An 18,376-nucleotide genomic window follows, 5' to 3' on the forward strand; every position below is an offset into this window, starting at 1 on the left:
AACAGTTTGGCAGTTCCCCAAGAGGGAAATCTAGAGTTACCCTCCCACTCCTGGATTTATAGCCAAATCTGTCCACACCAAATACACACACACACACACACACACACACACACACACACACACACACACAAAGGAATCTTCTTTGTTCATAATAAGCCAAAGAGTGAAAACAGCAGAATTTTCCACCAACTGGTCAATAGATAGGCAAAATGAAGAATTTGTTTAGAATAATATTCAGCCATGGAAAGGAACAACGTGTCAAGGCATGCTGCTATGTAAATGGATCCGGTGAGGATTTTGCTAAGTAAAGGAAGCACATCTGGAGACCACACATAGTTAAGATTCCATGTTTGTAGAAAGTCTGAAACAGAGAAACCCATGGAAATAGAAAGCTGGCCAAGGGCTTCAGAGGAGGAACGTGGGTAGTAAGTAAGGATCAATATTGGGTTTTTGAGGGGAGCGGGTAATAAAATGTTCTACAACAGATAGCGTGACAGATGCTAAAGTTGTAAACGTACTTCCCAAAACCCACTTAATTGTGCTCTTAAAACACGGCTGAGTCTGGGGTTGATGGGAGCAAGCTGTATGTTCGTGTGTGTGTGTGTGTGTGTGTGTGTGTGTGTGTGTGTGTATGCACACATGCATGAATGTCTACAGGCCATGTTTGTGAGGGTGTCCATAGAGGCCAGATGATGGTGTCAGATCGCCGAGACCTGGAGTCACAGGTGGTTATAAGACATCCAGTATGGGTGCTGGGACCCAAACTCAGGCTCTTTGGAAAAGCAGTGAGTTCACAGTGATTGCTAAGCCCTCTATTTCCCCACACCCCAACCTAAACTGGTGACCCCAACAACACACATTTTCTCCACCCTTACATGAAGGTTGGGGATAAGGACCCAAAGAGGAATAGAAGAAAAGAACGGGGAAGGGTGGATCTGCCTGTACCTCTAAAAGACAAAGGCAGCTTAATGTGCTCTGAAAGGACGTGGCTTTAACCCCACAGTGACCAAACAGAGCTGTGATTGCTCACATCCACCCCAGATCCTCACACCCAGGAAACTGAGGCTGTTCACAGACTCACAACTTCTGGAGGGACATGAAAAGCTTTGACTGTGGCCTTTTCTACTCTAAACCCTTGGAGGGTGACCGAACAGCTAGCTCATCAGGAAGCAAGTATGTTTTGCTTGTGCCTGGTTGGATGCAGGGAGATGAGGATACCTATAGCACTACGTAAACAGGGCATGTGGAAGGTTTTCTCGTCTGTCAGAAGCCATCTGAGGAAAAGCTTTGTGCTGATTAGAACTTAACTTTCACCGGGCGGTGGTGGCACATGTCTGTAATCCTAGCACTCTGGGAGGCAGAGGCAGATTTTTGAGTTCGAGGCCAGCCTGGTCTACAGAGTGAGTTCCAGGAAAGCCAGGGCTACACAGAGAAACCCTGTCTCAAAAAAAACCAAATCCAAAAAAAAAAAAAGAAGTTAACTTTCACGATCATCTGATCCAGGGAAAACAAAAGTAAACCAGAGAAGGGAAGTTGGAGAAAGATGCCCATGAAACAGCTCAAAGAGATGATAATATCGGAGCGTAGCCAACAATTGTGTGAGCCTGGGTGGAAGAAACTCAAAAAGTTCTTTGGGCGCCAGAGAGACCAAATTCTTGTGACTCCAACCTCCAGAGTCACTCCCCTCATGCCTGCATTGACAAGGGAGACTTTCTATTTATCTGTAGCCCCTCAGCTCGTGCCTATCAGGATCCTACCGTGAGCAGAATCAGAATCTGAAACTGTCTTTGATGTACCTAGACTCTGTAAACAACAGTCCAAGGAATCCTGAGACTTGGACTAAACTCTTACTGAAAATTTGGCATGTGTGCTCACATGTGCTTGTGTATGTGTATGTGTGTGTGTGTGTGTGTGTGTGTGTGTGTGTGTGTGTGTACATGCACGTGAATGTGCACATGCGCATGCATGAATGTCTACAGGTCATTCATATTCTGAGGGTGCCCACAGAGGCCAGAAGATGGTGTCAGATCGCCAAGAGCTGGAGTCACAGGTGGTTGTGAGACATTCAGTATGGGTGCTGGGAACCAAACTCAGGATCTCTGGAAAAGCAGTGAGTTCTAGGAGATAGCTAAGCCCTCTCTCCAGCCTCAAGACAAAGCGCTTGAAGCCTCAGCCATACCAACCCCCAATACCATCTCTCTTTAAGCCCTTGTTGCCTCAAGTGTCACTTCAGAGTGGCCAGCAATAGTGTCACCTCAGAACTTGATCAAAAAGTTAATTCCTTGCGTCTCTAACCACCTTCCTACCGACCTGGAATATGTGTGTTGACAAGATCCCCTGATGTGTGCATACATCTGCATTTCACAAGCTCTAAGCTAGGCCGGTGGCTAAGGGGCACTCTTGGATGCTCTAAATGAGGGGATGGAGTGACTCCTGTCCAATTGCTGAAAGGAAGGGAGACCTGCATCTTCCCATCTGGTCCAAGATGAGAATCCAAAAGATTTGGGACAAGTTTGGGACTGAGGATATGCTCTCTTTCTGTGAGGAGTTATAATAACTCTCCCTTCTCACGCGGAGCTGTAAACAAGGACTTCCCAGTTATTTCCCCAACTCGATGCTTTTGTGCCTCACAGAGTCACCTAAAATCAGAGACCTCACAAAAGCAGAATTTCTCTCAAAAAGAAACAACAGCAATTCCAAAGAGCACAGATGAGTTTTGACAACTCATTTGGATGGAAGAGCTGAGCTCTGTTATCAGCCACAAATAAAATAAAAAAGTAAACAAGTTATAAATTCATGTCCTGCATCAGCCACAAAAACAGAAATAACAGCTGTCATTGCAGAATACTTCTGACATCCAGGATCTGGACTAAATGTTTCCAAGGATAATTTCAGTCCTAACTTGAGGTTAATATCACCACTGTCCTCATTATATATTTTAATTCCAGGCCACAAAGGCAGTCTGGAGTCTGAGTCTCTACTCTCAGCCATCTACCACACGTGACAAGTTACAGAAGAGCTTTGGTGGTGTAGGAAGAGTCAACTGTTGTTTACACCACAAAAATGTCATGTGTGTGTGTGTGTGTGTGTGTATGTGTGTGTGTGTGTGTGTTTAAGCACTGCCACCCTGTTTCTCTCTTTAGAGTAAGACACACAGACTTAGCAAAGTTCCTCTGCAATAAAACATATCCAACTGTAGCTTTTCTGGTCAAAGATGCTCGAAGACTCCACCCCCACCCCCACCCCCTAGTCACGCATAGGAAGTGGATCCACCTCTGTGGTCTCTGGCCTCTGATATTTCCAAAGCAAAATCCACTCCCTGACCTCTTTGTACCTGGGTTAACTGGAAGGTTCTCCCCAGTTCCCATCTTGCAGGAAGAACTATGGGCAAAATAAGGATATGTTGTCGAAGGGAGAGGCTCCTGGTATGTGTTAGCTTTTGAGGGATGGGCAGGATATTTTTAAGTATGATGAATTTGATTAAATGCCTAACTTACAATTATTTCAAAGTCAAAAGAAAAAGAAGATGCTTTGAAAGAGTTGTCACGGGGAATTAGATAGTGTGGGATTGTAGCTTTGGGATAGAGTTCTTGCCTTGCATCCAGGCAGCCCTGGGTTAGATCCTCCAGCACCCAATAACAATAATGAGACTATTGAAGCCAAAAATTTGTGTCTAGGTAGAATGCTGGAGTTGGACCTCTAATATCTGCCCAGACAAAGGTTCAGTCTAAGCCAGATGCAGTGGTCTTTGCCTAAGCCCAGTACGTACATGGGAAACCTGATGACTTCAAAGCTAACCTGGACTGTATATCACAGCCCTATCTCAAAACAAGAGCCAGTCCAGTGTGGAGTTGTATTCAGGAGTAAGCTTGTGTAATGAGCATAAATGAATTGGCATTGGCCCAATCCGAGGAAGGGCTGGTGTCTGACACAGCACTGACCAATCCATAGTTTATGGAGGGTCTGTGTCATCCCTAGGTGACCAGGAGCCACAAATGACTTTAGTCTGAGGGTTGGGCTGTCCCACAGTAAGTCAGCATTCACTGCACTGTCACAAGAGGACCTCAGGCAGACTGGTCAAAGGACTCAAGTAGCAAACGACTTGATGCTTCCTCTGTGCATCTAAAGGACATGTGTCATTCTGTCATTCTGACGATGTCCCTTGAGGTCAACCCAGGAGAGAGCAACAACACAGCCATTCTCTAACTGCAAAGCTCTGAATCCTGGGAGAGTGAGCATGTAAGAGGTCATGTTAGAACTTTTATATACAATTCATTTGAATAGTGACTAGAAGGAAGTTTGGGAGGGGGGTTCTCATCTTTCAAAGGAGGGTATGTATCCCTTACAAGCAGATAACATTTCTGTGAACTGTTAAACTGTTTAAAACATTCCTAGGACAAATGAAGATGAATGGGGTTGGGGTGTTATTTTATTTGTTTGTTTGTATGTTTGTTTGAAACAGGGTCTCATAGTCCTGGTCATCCTCAAACTTACTCTGTAACTGAGGTTGACCCTGAATTTCCCAGTGCTCAGATTACAAATGTGCACCACTACACCTACCACACCTCAAACATACTTTTTTTAAAAGTATTTAAAAGTATTTCTTAGCTGGGCAGTGGTGGTGCTCGCCTTTAATCCCAGCACTTAGGAGGCAGAATCAGGCAAATTTCTGAGTTCGAGGCCAACCTGATCTACGGAGTTCCAGGACAGCCAGGGCTATACAGAGAAACCCTGTCTCGAAAAACCAAAAAAAAAAAAAAAAAAAAAAAAGTATTTCTTAAAGTTCATTGTATTTAAATTTTGTAAATATTGTTTAATCATAAGTTATTCATTAATAAGTAAAGTAAATAATAAATAAAAGGTACTAAGTTTTATTCAAATCTTTAAAAAATAGTTAAAACATTAAGTCTCTAAGGAGCGTTGCCTACCACTTATAAACCATTGCTCACACCTGTGGTTCTTCTGAGTCCCTTGCATTTGAACTTGCCTGGATTGTTAGGGGGTGTCATTACAGGACAGATCTGTATCTAATGCGGGGCTGTTTTTCTCTTCTTGTACATAGTTCCATATGTGCTGAAGAGCTGTGCTGAATTCATAGAAACTCACGGCATTGTGGATGGAATCTACCGCCTCTCGGGTGTCACCTCGAATATCCAGCGGCTAAGGTAAGTTAAAACAAGAGCCCAGAATCCTCCAGTGAGCCTTTCTTCATTCTGTCTGTCTCTGCTGGCAGTTTTGGGGCACACAGGAAACCTGAAAGATGGCCTGTGCAAGGGGCAGCTGCCTGGCAGTTCTGACTCTAACTGGGAGGCTCCCGGCCTGGTAGAATTCTGTCCACTGAAAACGGCTTTTGCTTTGTCTTGGGCAGGGTTCATGCTTCGCTGATGGATTTGGATTTACCACACATGATCTAAATTACAAGTTAGGGAACATGTTTTTCTAAAGCTCAACTAGATTAGGGTCCCTTGCATAGTGTTCAGAATCCCGAGTCCCTTGGCAGGGTCTCTCTGGATATTTCAGGTGGTTGAGAAATTAGAAGTCTGAATAACTGTACATTTCTCTAATTGTTGATGATGTTTTTAAGCTACTGGAAGCCAATGAAATGGCTCCTCAGGTAAACCCAATGATCTGAGTTTGAACCCTGGAGCCTGCATAAGGAGAAGGAGAGAACAGACTCCACAGTTGTCCTGTGACCTCCATGTAGAATTGATAGCAAGTGTGGCCCCAGTTCCCCCACACCCTAGTAATTTTTTAGAATAAATGACATATGGGTGATATATAATACTACGGATTTATCCTAAACATTCTAAGAAATTCCTATTTCATTAAAAAGACAGGAACCAGCTGGGCATGTGCTGCACGCCTTTAATTACAGCACTTTGTAGGCAGAGGCAGCTAGATCTACAGCCTGGTCTACAGGGTGAGTTCCAGGACAACCAGAACTCAGAAAAAAACGTGTCTTGAAAAACCAAAACCAAACAAACAGAAAAGACAAGAAACTTTTACATTAAAAAGATATGTATAAAGTATATAGAGAATATATGAAATATATTGAAATATATATGTATTTTCATGATTAAGGCAATAGGCTTATGTATTTTTGTCTATTATAAAGCAAAAAGAACATTTAGTGGTTTTAAAAATATATTTACTATGTTTGTTAATTACAAATATCAATTCTAAAATAAGAATATACATTTAAAATTTTTTTTGAGTCATGACCTTACTCTGTTGCCCAGGCTAGCCTGGAACTTAGGGTAATCCTCCTGATTCTGTAGAACACTCTTATTGTAAAGTCAGTATGTAATTGGGATATATTATACAGATTATATAATTCAAGGTTTTGTCTTCTACCTTCTCTTTGGTCCGTCCTCTCCAAATCTCACTTGAAATTAAATTGTAATGGATAATAAAATATTTTTATGGATGTTACAAAATGATTGGTTTATTGAAAGAATAACTTATTGTTTTAAAACAAGACAAGGTTTCTTCTCTGTGTAGCATTAGCTGTCCTGGAACTTACTCTGTAAACCAGACTGACCTTAAATTCACAGAGATCCACCTGCTCCTGCCTCACGAGAGCTAAGAACTAAAGGTGTGTGCCTCCACACCCAGCTGCTTTGGTGGTTTGTTTTTTTAAGACAGGGTCTCCGTCTGCCTGACTAGCTTTGGACTCCCGGCTCCTTCCTCATTCTCCCAGGTCCTGGGATCACAGATGTACACCACATGTATACACATGGCATGAGGATCCCTTAGGATTTTGTTGACCTAATTTTTTTCTCTTGCTGGGCCTCAGCACTAGGCCTGGAGCTTGCAAGCCAATCGTTTGCTCTGAGCTTGACTCTTAGGTCTGACGTCCATAACACAGCAGCTGGCATTCAGGAAGATGCTTGGGGGGTTGTGGGATCTTTTTCATTTAAAGAGTGCCTTAGCCTTGAAAATCTGGGCAAAATAAATGAATACATTCTAGATCCTTCTCTGCTGCTCTCAGAGAAACACGTGCACATGTGTCCACAGATTCATGGGCCACCTCTCTTCTGGAGCCCCATGAGTTACCTTGAGGTACGCACTGTATCGGAGAGTTTCCCACTCTTCTTTGAAGAGATGGAAACAGAGTAGAGAGAGGCAAGGGGCTGCTTTGAAAATGCTGATTCTTGGAGCCTTGTGGGGTTTCACTACCTAACTGAAACTTATCATTTAAAAACCATACCCATAGCTTACAAGTATGTACAGTCTGAGGCAGTGCACTCGTGTAAGGAAATGATTTCTGATTTGATATTAAACCTAAACTGGACCTGACGGTTCAGGCCGTGAGCCAGCACTCAGGAGACTGAAGAAGTAATGTCATCAGTTCAAGACCAACCTGGTCTACACAGTGAAACCTTGTTCTAAACAATGTGGATCAAAGGGAAAGAAAATGAAGTAAAAGGAAAGAAAGAAAATGGCGCCCACACCTAACCTAGGGCCAGATGACCTTGGTGTTCCTGGAATCCCACTGTCGACTGACCGCTTAAGACAGTCAGTCACAAGCTCAAGAGTCACCTCTAAGCCACCTAGAAAAAAGTTCCACTAAGCGTCAGAGAGAGCTGAGTTAGGTCCTCAAACCTTGGGTTTGAGTATCCAGGTAAACTGACTTTGAAACACAACTGTGGAAATGTGGGATAAGACTTGACACCATCACCGCCTCCCCGCCTCACCCCACTTCCCAGTTTGGGGTCGTCTCACTGCTAAAAAATCAGAAAGTTTCATTTTGAGTAATGCTTTGGAAAAACTGAAATCTCAGTAGACATTTTATATCCACCCGATGACCATGGCCAAGACACAGATACGGTGCCACGGGGACCTCTGATCACAAATGCGTTTTCTGACCTCAAGTCACAACCGACTTCCAAGCAAACATCAGCCTCCAAAAGCCAGCCTCCCCAATGGTGCCTGGAGTAGAATGGAGGTCGGATCACAGGCACATCAGCACTGGAGGCTCCTTCTTTGACTCCTGTGCCTTCAGGCAGCTGCTGACCAGGAGCCTGAGTTCCCTGCGATTGTTATGTCTCCGTCTCTGTTGTTCCAGGCAAGAGTTTGGCTCAGATCAATGCCCAGATCTGACGAGGGAAGTGTACCTTCAAGACATCCACTGTGTGGGCTCCCTGTGCAAGCTCTACTTCAGGGAGCTACCCAACCCCCTCCTGACCTACGAGCTCTATGAGAAATTCACGGTGAGTGTTTGGATTTCTATTGTGGTTAGCGGGTGGGATGCAGGGACCGGCCAAGGGCAGTTTCAACCCTGAAATAACAATAACACGACTCACCAGCTGGTTGGCATTATCTTAGCATGGCGGGTGGATGTAAGTCCGGTGAGGGACGGAGAGTGGTCGGATGGTTTGCTAACGGCTCCTTCCTTGAATTCTCAGAAAGATGCTGTTTGTTTGGGGAGCTGGGTTAAATTATTTCCATGCTTATTCAACTGAATGTGCCTCATTGTTCGGGGAGAAAACCGAGAACCAAAGAAGTAAAGTGGCCGACCCAAGGTCACACAGCAGAGCAGGGCAGGAATCTCAGGCCTCTGGCGCTTGCTATACAATCGTGATGGTTCCTTTTTTTTTTTTTTTCAAAAGAGTGTTCCTTCTGTGTTTGCCTGGGGGCTTGGGGAACAGACCGGTAGGAGGAAAAGGGAGCTAGACACCCTCCCAACCCCACCCCATCCCAATCCTCAAAAGACAAGGTCAGAAAGCTAAAAAAGAGAAGGAAAAACTGCAAAGCAGGGGGAAGGGCCAGGGGACGAGAGGATGAGCATCCCCCAATGAGCTGCTGATGTAAGAGCGGAAATAGCCGCACAGGGCGGTATGGCTACCCAGTGAGGCACCGTGAGTGAACAGAAAAGAGGCCGATTGCTCAAAACACTGGGCTAAAGCAATTGTTAAAGTCAGGCTTGACAAGGTAGGGAGGCCCAGAGAAACAACAAAACCTGCAGACTCTATCTCAAGTTCAGATCCAAGTTCTCGTGATGCATGTGTGTGTGTGTGTGTGCGCTCGCGTGCGCATATAAATATACATACACACACACAGACACACACACACATGGAAGTAAGTGTGGCTACAGGCTAGGAAACAAAGCGTGCACCCAGACAGGAGGGAAGGGGAGTGCAGGAAGTGGCAGAGGGCAGCAGGACAGGTGTGATATGAATGAAGAAAGAAGAAAGAGGTGTTGTGGGCGGGAGGGACAAAGGGACTCAGGCAGAGGGAAAGTGGGGGGAGAGGCTCGGCAAGAACAGATCTTGTTTGAAAATGTTATAGTGAAGACTAATACCAAGCATGTTTATTTAAAAAATTAATAGATTAAAAAAGTTAAAATAGGACCGCATGGGTAGATTATACAATGTTTGAATTCATGGAGAAGCACAGGAGAGAAGATTGTGGTCACCTAAGAGACTGGATCACAGAATCAGAGGAGAACCCGGGAAGGGACCCGGAACACGTACTCACCCCGGGAAGGGACCCGGAACACATACTCACCCCTGGAGGGCAGGGGTCAGGGGACCGTTTGAATTAGCAGCACAGATAGAAACCACCAGATCTGGGCTCCAGAGATGCACCAGGACATTTCTCAATATCCCAAAATAAACTTTGTCCAGGTGAAAAGTTCTTTTATTCAAACTCAAGCAGAAATTAAATGAATAATTACTCTTAAAAGAGTTAAGCTGAGGATCTAACAATGGATTTAAGCATTTTCAATGATAGAGGAACAAGGTCACAGCGACAACTAAAAAGTAACTTAAAAAAAAAAAAACACCCAGGATAAATAAATGTACGCTAAGAAAGACTTGGGGGACTAAGCCACGGACGGGCTGGTCCAAGGCCCAGGCAGAGGACTGCTTTGTCTGGCCTCAGTGGGAGGGGATGGGCCTCACCCCTTAGAGACTTGATGTCCCCGGGGACAAGGGATAGGGGAACACCTTCTCAGAGGCAAGGGGGAGGGGAGGAAGAACTCTGGGAGGGGGCAAGATTTGAAATGTAAATGAATAAAATAATTAATTTAAAATAATAATAAAAACAAAAGGCTTGGGAGGGACGGGGGAATAGTTTAGTCATTACAACCACCTGTAATTCCAGTTCCAGGACTTTTAGCCTCCACAGGCACCTAGAATACATTTAGTGTACATAAACTCAATTACACACATGTAAGTGACACTAAATCGTAAAGGGAGAAAGGCAGGCTTTTCCTTTTCTGCCATGAAGTGGCTCAGCTGCCCAAACTGGCAAAACCTAAGTGCAAGCTCAGTGTCTGGGCCCAGCAGGGAGAGGGAGAGAGCTGACTCCCACAGTGCTTCATGACCTGCACACACGGGGAGCAGGGGCACAAGAGGAAGTGAAAAGTGGGGAGGGGACATAAATATATATTAAGAAAGTCTTGAGGCGCTGGAGAATTGGCTCAGCAATTAAGTGCACTGCCTGCTCTTCCAGAGGTCCTGAATTCAATTCCCAGCAACCACCTGGTGGCTCACAATCATCTATAATGGGATCTGATGCCCTCTTCTGTGTCTGAAGACAACTACAGTATATTTATATGCATAAAATAAATAAATCTTTAAAAAAAAAAAAAAAAAAGAGCTGGGCAGTGGTAGCCTTTAATCCCAGCACTTGGAAGGCAGAGGCAGGTGGATTTCTGAGTTCGAGGCCAGCCTGGTCTACAGAGCGAGTTCTGGGACAGTCAGGGCTACACAGAGAAACCATGAGAGAGAGAGAGAGAGACAGACAGACAGACAGAGACAGACAGAGAGACACAGACAGACAGAGAGACACAGACAGACAGACAGAGAACCAAGATGAATAGGAGCTCATTTATTACTTTATGATGTAGGTAGGTGTTAATGGCAGACAGGCAGATAGATGAGTGCCGCTCACAGGTAGAGATAAAGATTGAAATTCTGCTCACAACTCGCACACCACTCAAATACAGCATGTGTTCTAAAAGCATCAGCTTTTAAGATAGCAGGAGACACACTGAAGGAGGAGGACCAGAAGCTATGGCATTGACAGTAGGGCGAGGAAAAGCAAGCTGTCTCCCTGCCGTTGAACAGGATGAAGGACGCCCTCACAATAAAAGCATAGGGGGGAAAATAAGGAAAAAAAATAACAAAAGACAGAGTTGACAAACGAATATTTCCTGTGGGCTGGAGAGATGGGGTAGGAGTCAAGAACACTGACTTCCCTTCCAGGGGACCCACATGATGATTCACAACCATCTGTCACTCCAGTTCCAGGGGATTCAACATATTTTTCTGACCTCAGGCACCAGACACCCTTGTGATATACTGATAAAAATGCTGACCAAAGTCCCATACACATGAAATAAACATATATACACATATGTGTGTGCATATATATAAAAGCACACACACACACACACACACACACACGTTTTTGGTTTTTTTTTATTCTCAAGCAGAGCCTGAGGTACACGCCTACAATCATAGCACTGGGAGATTAAGTCAAAGGATTGAGAATTCAGGGCCAGCTCTAGCTGTGAAGTGAGAAGCCAGGCAGGGCTACATGAGACTGTCTGTTACAAACACACTGTTCTTAAGAAAATGGCAAAGAGATTGTTATTTCATAGTTACAGAGAACTACTGCTTATCAGTAAAAAGAAAACCACAGGACACTGCTTGAATGAATGAGCACCAGACTTAGACAATTCAGAGAAACTGTAAGAAGCACTAGGAAGATATATTTGCATGTTAAATTTTTAAAGATTTCTTTGTTTTCAGTTTATGTGTACGAGTATGAGCCTGCATGAGTGTATGGACATCATATATATGTAGATGCCCAAGAGGTCAGAAGAGGTAGATAGGTCCCTGGACCTGACATTGCAGGTGATCATGGGTTGGCATATGAATGCTGGGAAACAACCCTGAGTTCTCTTCAAGCCAGTGTGTGCGTTACCAGATGAGCTGCTTCTCAGTCACTTCAAAATGTTACAGTTCATGTTAGCAAGCCTGTGAGAAGACCCACTCTCTGCAATCTACTAGAAATATAAATTAGGTGGGCATGCCATTACGATCAAGGTTCTAAAACAGTTATACTCTTCAATCTAATAACTCTAGGACTCAATCTTAGAGCAATGTACAATTAGATTCACTATGGAGTTATATGCAACATCCAAATTTTGGAGAACAGCTGCATTTCTACCATCAAAGATAAATAAATGATAAGTCTATTGCTTTAAAACTGTGTGACAGCTGGGCGGTGGTGGCGCACGCCTGTAATCCCAGCACTCTAGGAAGCAGAGGCAGGTGGATTTCTGAGTTCGAGGCCAGCCTGATCTATAGAGTGAGTTCCAGGACAGCCAGGGCAACACAGAGAAACTCTGTCTCGAAAAAAAACAAATCCAAAAAACAAAAAACAAACAAACAAAAAAACTAACAACAACAACAACAACAACAACAAAAATCTGTGTGACCAGAAAAGGACACGTTTTTGTTTTGTTTTGTACTTTTTGGTTTTTTGGTGTTGGTTTTTTTTTTTTTTTAACAATAGTTACAAGCACAGTATGCAATTAAATGGGAAGAAAGCAGTCTGCATAGGAAGGCACACAGGTGCTCATATTGGGGGCTGGGAGAGGGGAGGCACTTTCTTTTCTCTTTTGTGGGTAATTAGATTGATACAGATCTTTTCTAAGTTGTAGAATAAACGGAATTCTTTTTTTTTTTTTCAATTTTCAAGTTATTAGTTTCCGTTATGACTGAAACAAATTACCACAAACTGTCTGCCCTGGTTTCATTTCCTGTTGCTATGACAAAATACCGACAAAAACCAGTTTAGAGCTGGAGAGATGGCTCCGAGGTTATACTGTCTGCCTATCCCAAGGACCTGAATTCGATTCCTAACACTCACGTGGCCACTCATTGGCTTTTAAGGCCACAGCCAAACCCTAGTTCCAGGAGCTCTGATGCCCTCTTCTGGCTTCTATGGGAACTGCATGCAAGTGGCACAGACATGCTGGCAAAATACCCGTGCACATAAAATAATAAAAAAAAACATAAAAAGTTTACTTTAGTTGCTTTCAGAGGGGCCCCGGGGAGAAGGGCTTTCCTTGCCTCTCCCGGTGCCCCCAGGGCCATGTGGAGCTCCCTTCTGACCGTGTCTGCCTCTGTGTCCGGCTTATAAAGACAGCTGTATTTGGGGATGACCTGGAGAATCTAGGATCATCCCTTCTCCAGGTTCTGAATTTAATCACAGCTACAAAGACCACCCCCATTTCTTCTCAGATAAGGCAGCATTTCCATGTTCCAGGACACAGACGCTGGTTTCTTTAGAAGCAATTTACTCAATGTACCTTGTTCTGCAGAGAGAAAAAAAATGCAACATTCATTTTAGGAAAAGTTCAAAATTTCCTCTCATTGGTCCTGTTAAAATTATTAAACTGAAATGAGAGTTCCTAATTTGGAGTTGCTAGGGAGCTGGTCTCTGCCTGCCTCCATCCACAGTGGTGGCCTTAGAAGCAGGTGGCCCTTCCCAGATTGTGCAGAGCATCTGGGGATCTTCTGAACCAACTCCACAGCGCCCTTGAAGCCCTTTCTTTATGTGTCAGTCTCCTTTGTTGAATTAAAAGCTGCCTAAGGCTAGGCAGTGGGGACTCACAACTTTATTTTTAGAGGCAGAGGCAGGTGGATCTCCATGAGTTGGAGGCCAGCCTGGTCTATAGGGCAAGTGCTAGGGCAGCCAGGGCTACACAGAGAAACCCTGTCTTCAAAAAACAAAAAACAATCAAAAGCTATCTAAGGACAGGAGTCAAAAGCTACCTAAGGACAGGACTGACCGTGTTTACTTTATTTATTCATCATTGTGTGTCTTCCCTCTGGCTAGAAGGGAACATTGGAATGGTTACTCAGCAAATGTTTGCTCACAAGTTTGTTGACTCACATAAGTCACCAAACTGTCGCTTGGGGCAAATTAGGGACTCACACCTGCAAATAGGTTATGAGCTCGGGATGGGAGGAGTTGGAAGGGAAGTGTCCTGACTTGCCAGGGACCGGAGACGAGGCTCAGCAGAATGTCTGTACTGCTCTTGCAGAGGACCTGCGTTAGGCAGCTCACAACTACTCGTAACTCCAGCTCCGAAGGGATCCAACACCTCTGGCCTCTCCTTGTACACACACACACACACAATTAACAACAAAACAGGGAGGAGGAGAAATGGATCAGCAGTTAAGAACACTTACCGCTCTTACAAAGGATTTGAGTTTGATTCCCAGCACCAGGAGGTCATACCATCTATAACTGCAGATGCAGGCAGTCCCATGTTCTGTAGCCTCCTTAAACACCTCCATGCATGAGACACATATAACTCATGCAAACACACACACACACACACACACACAAATAATAATAAGTCGTTTAAGCTATCTTTTTAAAAAGAATAAAAGAAGAGAGACCAGTGTCCAGAGAACCCTTTAACTGCGGGGAATTCAGACTGATTGGCCACCCTGTCAGGGATCCAAAGAGTTGACCCCAGTGAGACAGTGTTCGCCATAATGGAGAATGCCCTAGGGCAGCAGTGTCCTTAAGCTGTGGCCCACACGTGGCTGTCTGCCATCTTCAAGCATAAAGCAAAATATTGACTCTCTCACTTGTTTATTTCATTCACTAGTTGTTAGGATTTTCCACAGCTGGAAGGCATAGTTCCAGGGCCTGGAGACTCGACGGTGAACAAGACAGATACAGTCCTTATTTGCTGAAGGTTCTACTTAAACGAGAGAGAGACAGAGATAGACAGACAGACAGACAGACAGACCGGGGTGGGGATAAACTCTGGCAATATACTGATGTCTCTTGAGAGCACTATGAAGATAAATAGCCCAGGGCTGGGGAGATATGGACAGACACTAACGGCTATTTTAGGGTCACCAGAATTCTCTCCATGAGGCAGAATCTGAACAGATAGGGATAAAACGAGGGAACAGATTATAGCAGTATCTGCTGAAGTGGGTGACAAGAAACAGCAGGTCCAAAGGCCCTGGCTGGGGGTGGGGGAAGAGGCTGAGCTTGAACGGACCAGTGCCTGGCGTGGGACAAGCATGGTGGCAATGATGGGAGGTGGGGTAGAAGGGTCACAAGAGGGCGTGGTCACCCAGTGTAGATCACATAAGTGATTGATAAAGCTTAAAATTGTAGCCAGGAGTTCTTGGCTCAGCAGGTAAAGGCTGATTGATCCTGACAACTTTACTTCTATCCCTAAGAGTCAAGAGTCAGTGGTTCTCAGCCTTCCTAATGCTACTGATACAGTCCCTCATAGTGACCTCCAACCATAAAATAATTTTGTAGCTACGCCATTACTGTAATTTTGCTACTGTTAGGAACTGTAATGTAGATATCTGATATGTGACCCCTGTGAAAGGGTCATTCAACCCCCAAAGGGATTGAGATCACAGGTTGAGAACTGCTGCCCAAGACCCACACACTGGAAGGAGAACTTATTCTCTGGCCTGCACAGACACACACACACACACACATTAATTTTCTAATCACCCCCAGGGTGCAGTTGGAAGAGAAAGCCCCTCTGGCTCATTTATGTTGGGTCTCTGCAGCGATGGTAGCTGTCTGGGCAGGAGGACCTGAACTGTCGGGCAGGGGTGGCTTCTGGAAAAACGAAAAGCTAGAGCAAGAACCTAGCACCAGGATGAGACCCCTGCCTCTGCCCAGATCCTCAGAGGTCAGGAAGGTGATCATCCGGTCAGCAATGGAAAGCAAGTAGGTTCATCCCAGATCTTTGAGACTGAAACATCAGCCAGTAACTTGGCCGAAATTCGTTTCCAGTTCCTACACACACACACACACACACACACACACACACACACACACACAAATTAGAGTGAATCAAATTTCAACCCTTCTCCCCAAGTTGCCCAATGTTGGAATCTGCTGCCTTTATTGGAGATCATTTGCTGTGATCAGATTCCTCCTAGAAAAAAAATGAGAATTCAAGCTGAGCTTGGTATAACCCTTCCATGATACCAGCTTGCGGGGCAGGGCAGGGGAGGTTGAGGCAGGAAGATTGTGAGTTCAAGGCCAGCCTGGGTTACATAGAAAGACCCTGTCTGGTCAAGTAATTAAGTGAGAGGAAAAAGAGTGTGGGTTTCTGGATAGGGTGGGGGTGTAGTAGGGAGAGACTAAGGAAAGAAAGGGCAGTTCTCACTGGGCTTAGCAAGCGCCAGGGGTTAACCTGCCCTGCAGCTTCAGAGAACGACAATGACTAAGCTGCTTCCTAAAATATTAAAGGAACTTTCCATGAGGACCGCTATCTCCACCTGCACTCCTCGTCCCCACCTTCGCCTTTCGGGTTTCCATTGTTATTACTGGCAAGGGCGCTCAGATCTAGGCTCCTTTCATAGAGGGGACTGGTACAAAGCTCTGCGGACCGTGGTCCCGGCTATGCAGGGACAGTCCTGAACCCTCCCTGTGTGCATGGCACGATGGAACCAAACCAAGAGCATCCATGTTGTATTCTGCAGCCCTGGCTGCCTGGAGAGCTCACCTTCCCATCCCCTGAGAGCGTCTCCCTCACTGCTGGGAGTGCGGTCCCTGCAATTCTGTTTCCTAAGTAATGGGAAAGAGAAGGTAGGTGTGAGGCTCCTTCATAGAGGCCTCACGTGCCCCTGCCCCTCCATCTTGTATATCTCAAAAGGCTAAGCCACACCCAGTACTCCACGATGGAAGGATAATCCGGAAGTGCCGACTAACAAATAAATGTGGGTGAATGGTGTGCAGAACCCCCAGATTTGAATCTCCACTTTTGCTTATATTGCAGCCAGCGGTGATTCTCAAAGTAGGTGCAAGAACAGGAGACAGCTAGCCACGCTGCCCCGAGTCAGGAAACAGAATGTTTGTGCTTGGCTGCATCTCCTCCTCTTTTATTCAATACAGGACCCCAGCCTACGGGACGGCCCAGTCCATATTTAGGGTGCATCTCCTAGCTCCAGTTAACCTAATCTAGATAGTCCTTCACAGGCATGCCAAAAGGCATGTCTCTTCAGTGATTTTAGAATCCCCCCTCAAGTTGACTGTCCATTTTAATCATCACACACAGGCAGGATATATTCTCAAGATAGGAAACAGGACTGGAATTGAAGAATCGTTAGGGATGCCGGTGTCACGCGGCAGCCTGGGGCCAGCGAGGAATGGACGGGAGCCAGCCTGTCATCACATCCTCATGGTGTTCCTGCCTCCCCTGCAAGGCCCTGGACTGACGGGAACAAGATGCCCACACAGGATATAAGCAGATCAGGGCAAGGACACCCGATCCTGGGGACAAAGCTCTTGTCCCTGATAAGAAAGGCACGTCTTCTCTGCCTCTCGGCAGACAAAACAGGCAGCAACTGAGGACTGGGAGTCATGGAATAGTCACAGGCTAGGTGACAAGTGTGTAGCCATTCACACCCAAAGGGGATGAGTAGACGTGCGTCCCTGGTACGACATCGCTGTCTTGTGCCGTCTCTCTGAATGTGAGTGTCTATGACTCTCGGCCGGGTAGGACACCTTTCCATCCTGTATATTCTTTCTCAGATGCCAAACAACATCTGGGGGTACACAGAGACCCACCCACTCCTGTGTGCGTACAGGATGAAGACGCTTGACTCCGAAACTCAGAAAGGCCACTTGGCTTGCCCTTGACACAGACCACAGTGCTTCTGGGCCAGGCTGTGCAGGCGCAGGTGTAAGGCTGGAAGACCCGAGTCCTGAATAAGACCAGGGCATGCGGGAGGGTCCTGGCTCCTGGTGCTCACTGGGTCCTTCATGTTCTCTTCCACAGGAAGCAGTGTCTCATTGCCCGGAAGAAAGCCAGCTGGCCCGAATCCAGAATGTTATCCTGGAGCTCCCCCCACCCCATTATAGGTAAGAAAGAAACTCTCAGACTCCGTGTGGTAAAACATCCAGGAGGCAGATGTGACATGTGACAACTAAAGCAAAGGAATGGTGGCTTTCCTGGTGGCATTTGGAAATTAATGAGCAGTCAGTGTTATCAGGATGAGCGGGTGTCTAATCAGGGATGTTGGTAACCACAAACAGCCTGCTTCCACTTTCAGGGTACTCATGAGGGTACCAAAGAAAGTCATCACACACACACACAAGCCAGCCTCATAGTGACAGCCTTGCTTCATAGCCTGGATGATACTATAAATAAACCATTGGAAACCCAGGTTTCCACACCTTAAAGCTGGTGGTGACTGTGACTCCTGGGTTCCTTAAGATTGTCCCAGACAGCCCCGTCCTTTCTATTCGCACAGATTATCATCGTGAACAGTACTAGCTTTCCCAGGGTTAGCAAAATTTGATGTGGTATTATCAAGAACTTCCTAAAGTCAACAAATGTTCGTTTGGGAAA

At 45.4% G+C, this 18,376-nt stretch overlaps 1 protein-coding gene across 1 annotated transcript in view; it reads left to right on the forward strand.

The window, feature by feature from the left end:
- Arhgap31 (Rho GTPase activating protein 31) overlaps positions 1–18,376 on the forward strand; it is a 111,611-nt gene that overhangs the window by 65,261 nt on the left and 27,974 nt on the right. Inside the window, exons 2-4 of the mRNA XM_052158396.1 lie at positions 5,063–5,165; positions 8,069–8,213; positions 17,804–17,886. Of these exons, the coding sequence (XP_052014356.1) occupies positions 5,063–5,165; positions 8,069–8,213; positions 17,804–17,886 (331 nt within the window). The remainder of the gene's footprint in view (positions 1–5,062; positions 5,166–8,068; positions 8,214–17,803; positions 17,887–18,376) is intronic.

Source organism: Apodemus sylvaticus, chromosome 15 (assembly GCF_947179515.1).
Source record: "Apodemus sylvaticus chromosome 15, mApoSyl1.1, whole genome shotgun sequence".
NCBI lineage: Eukaryota > Metazoa > Chordata > Mammalia > Rodentia > Muridae > Apodemus > Apodemus sylvaticus.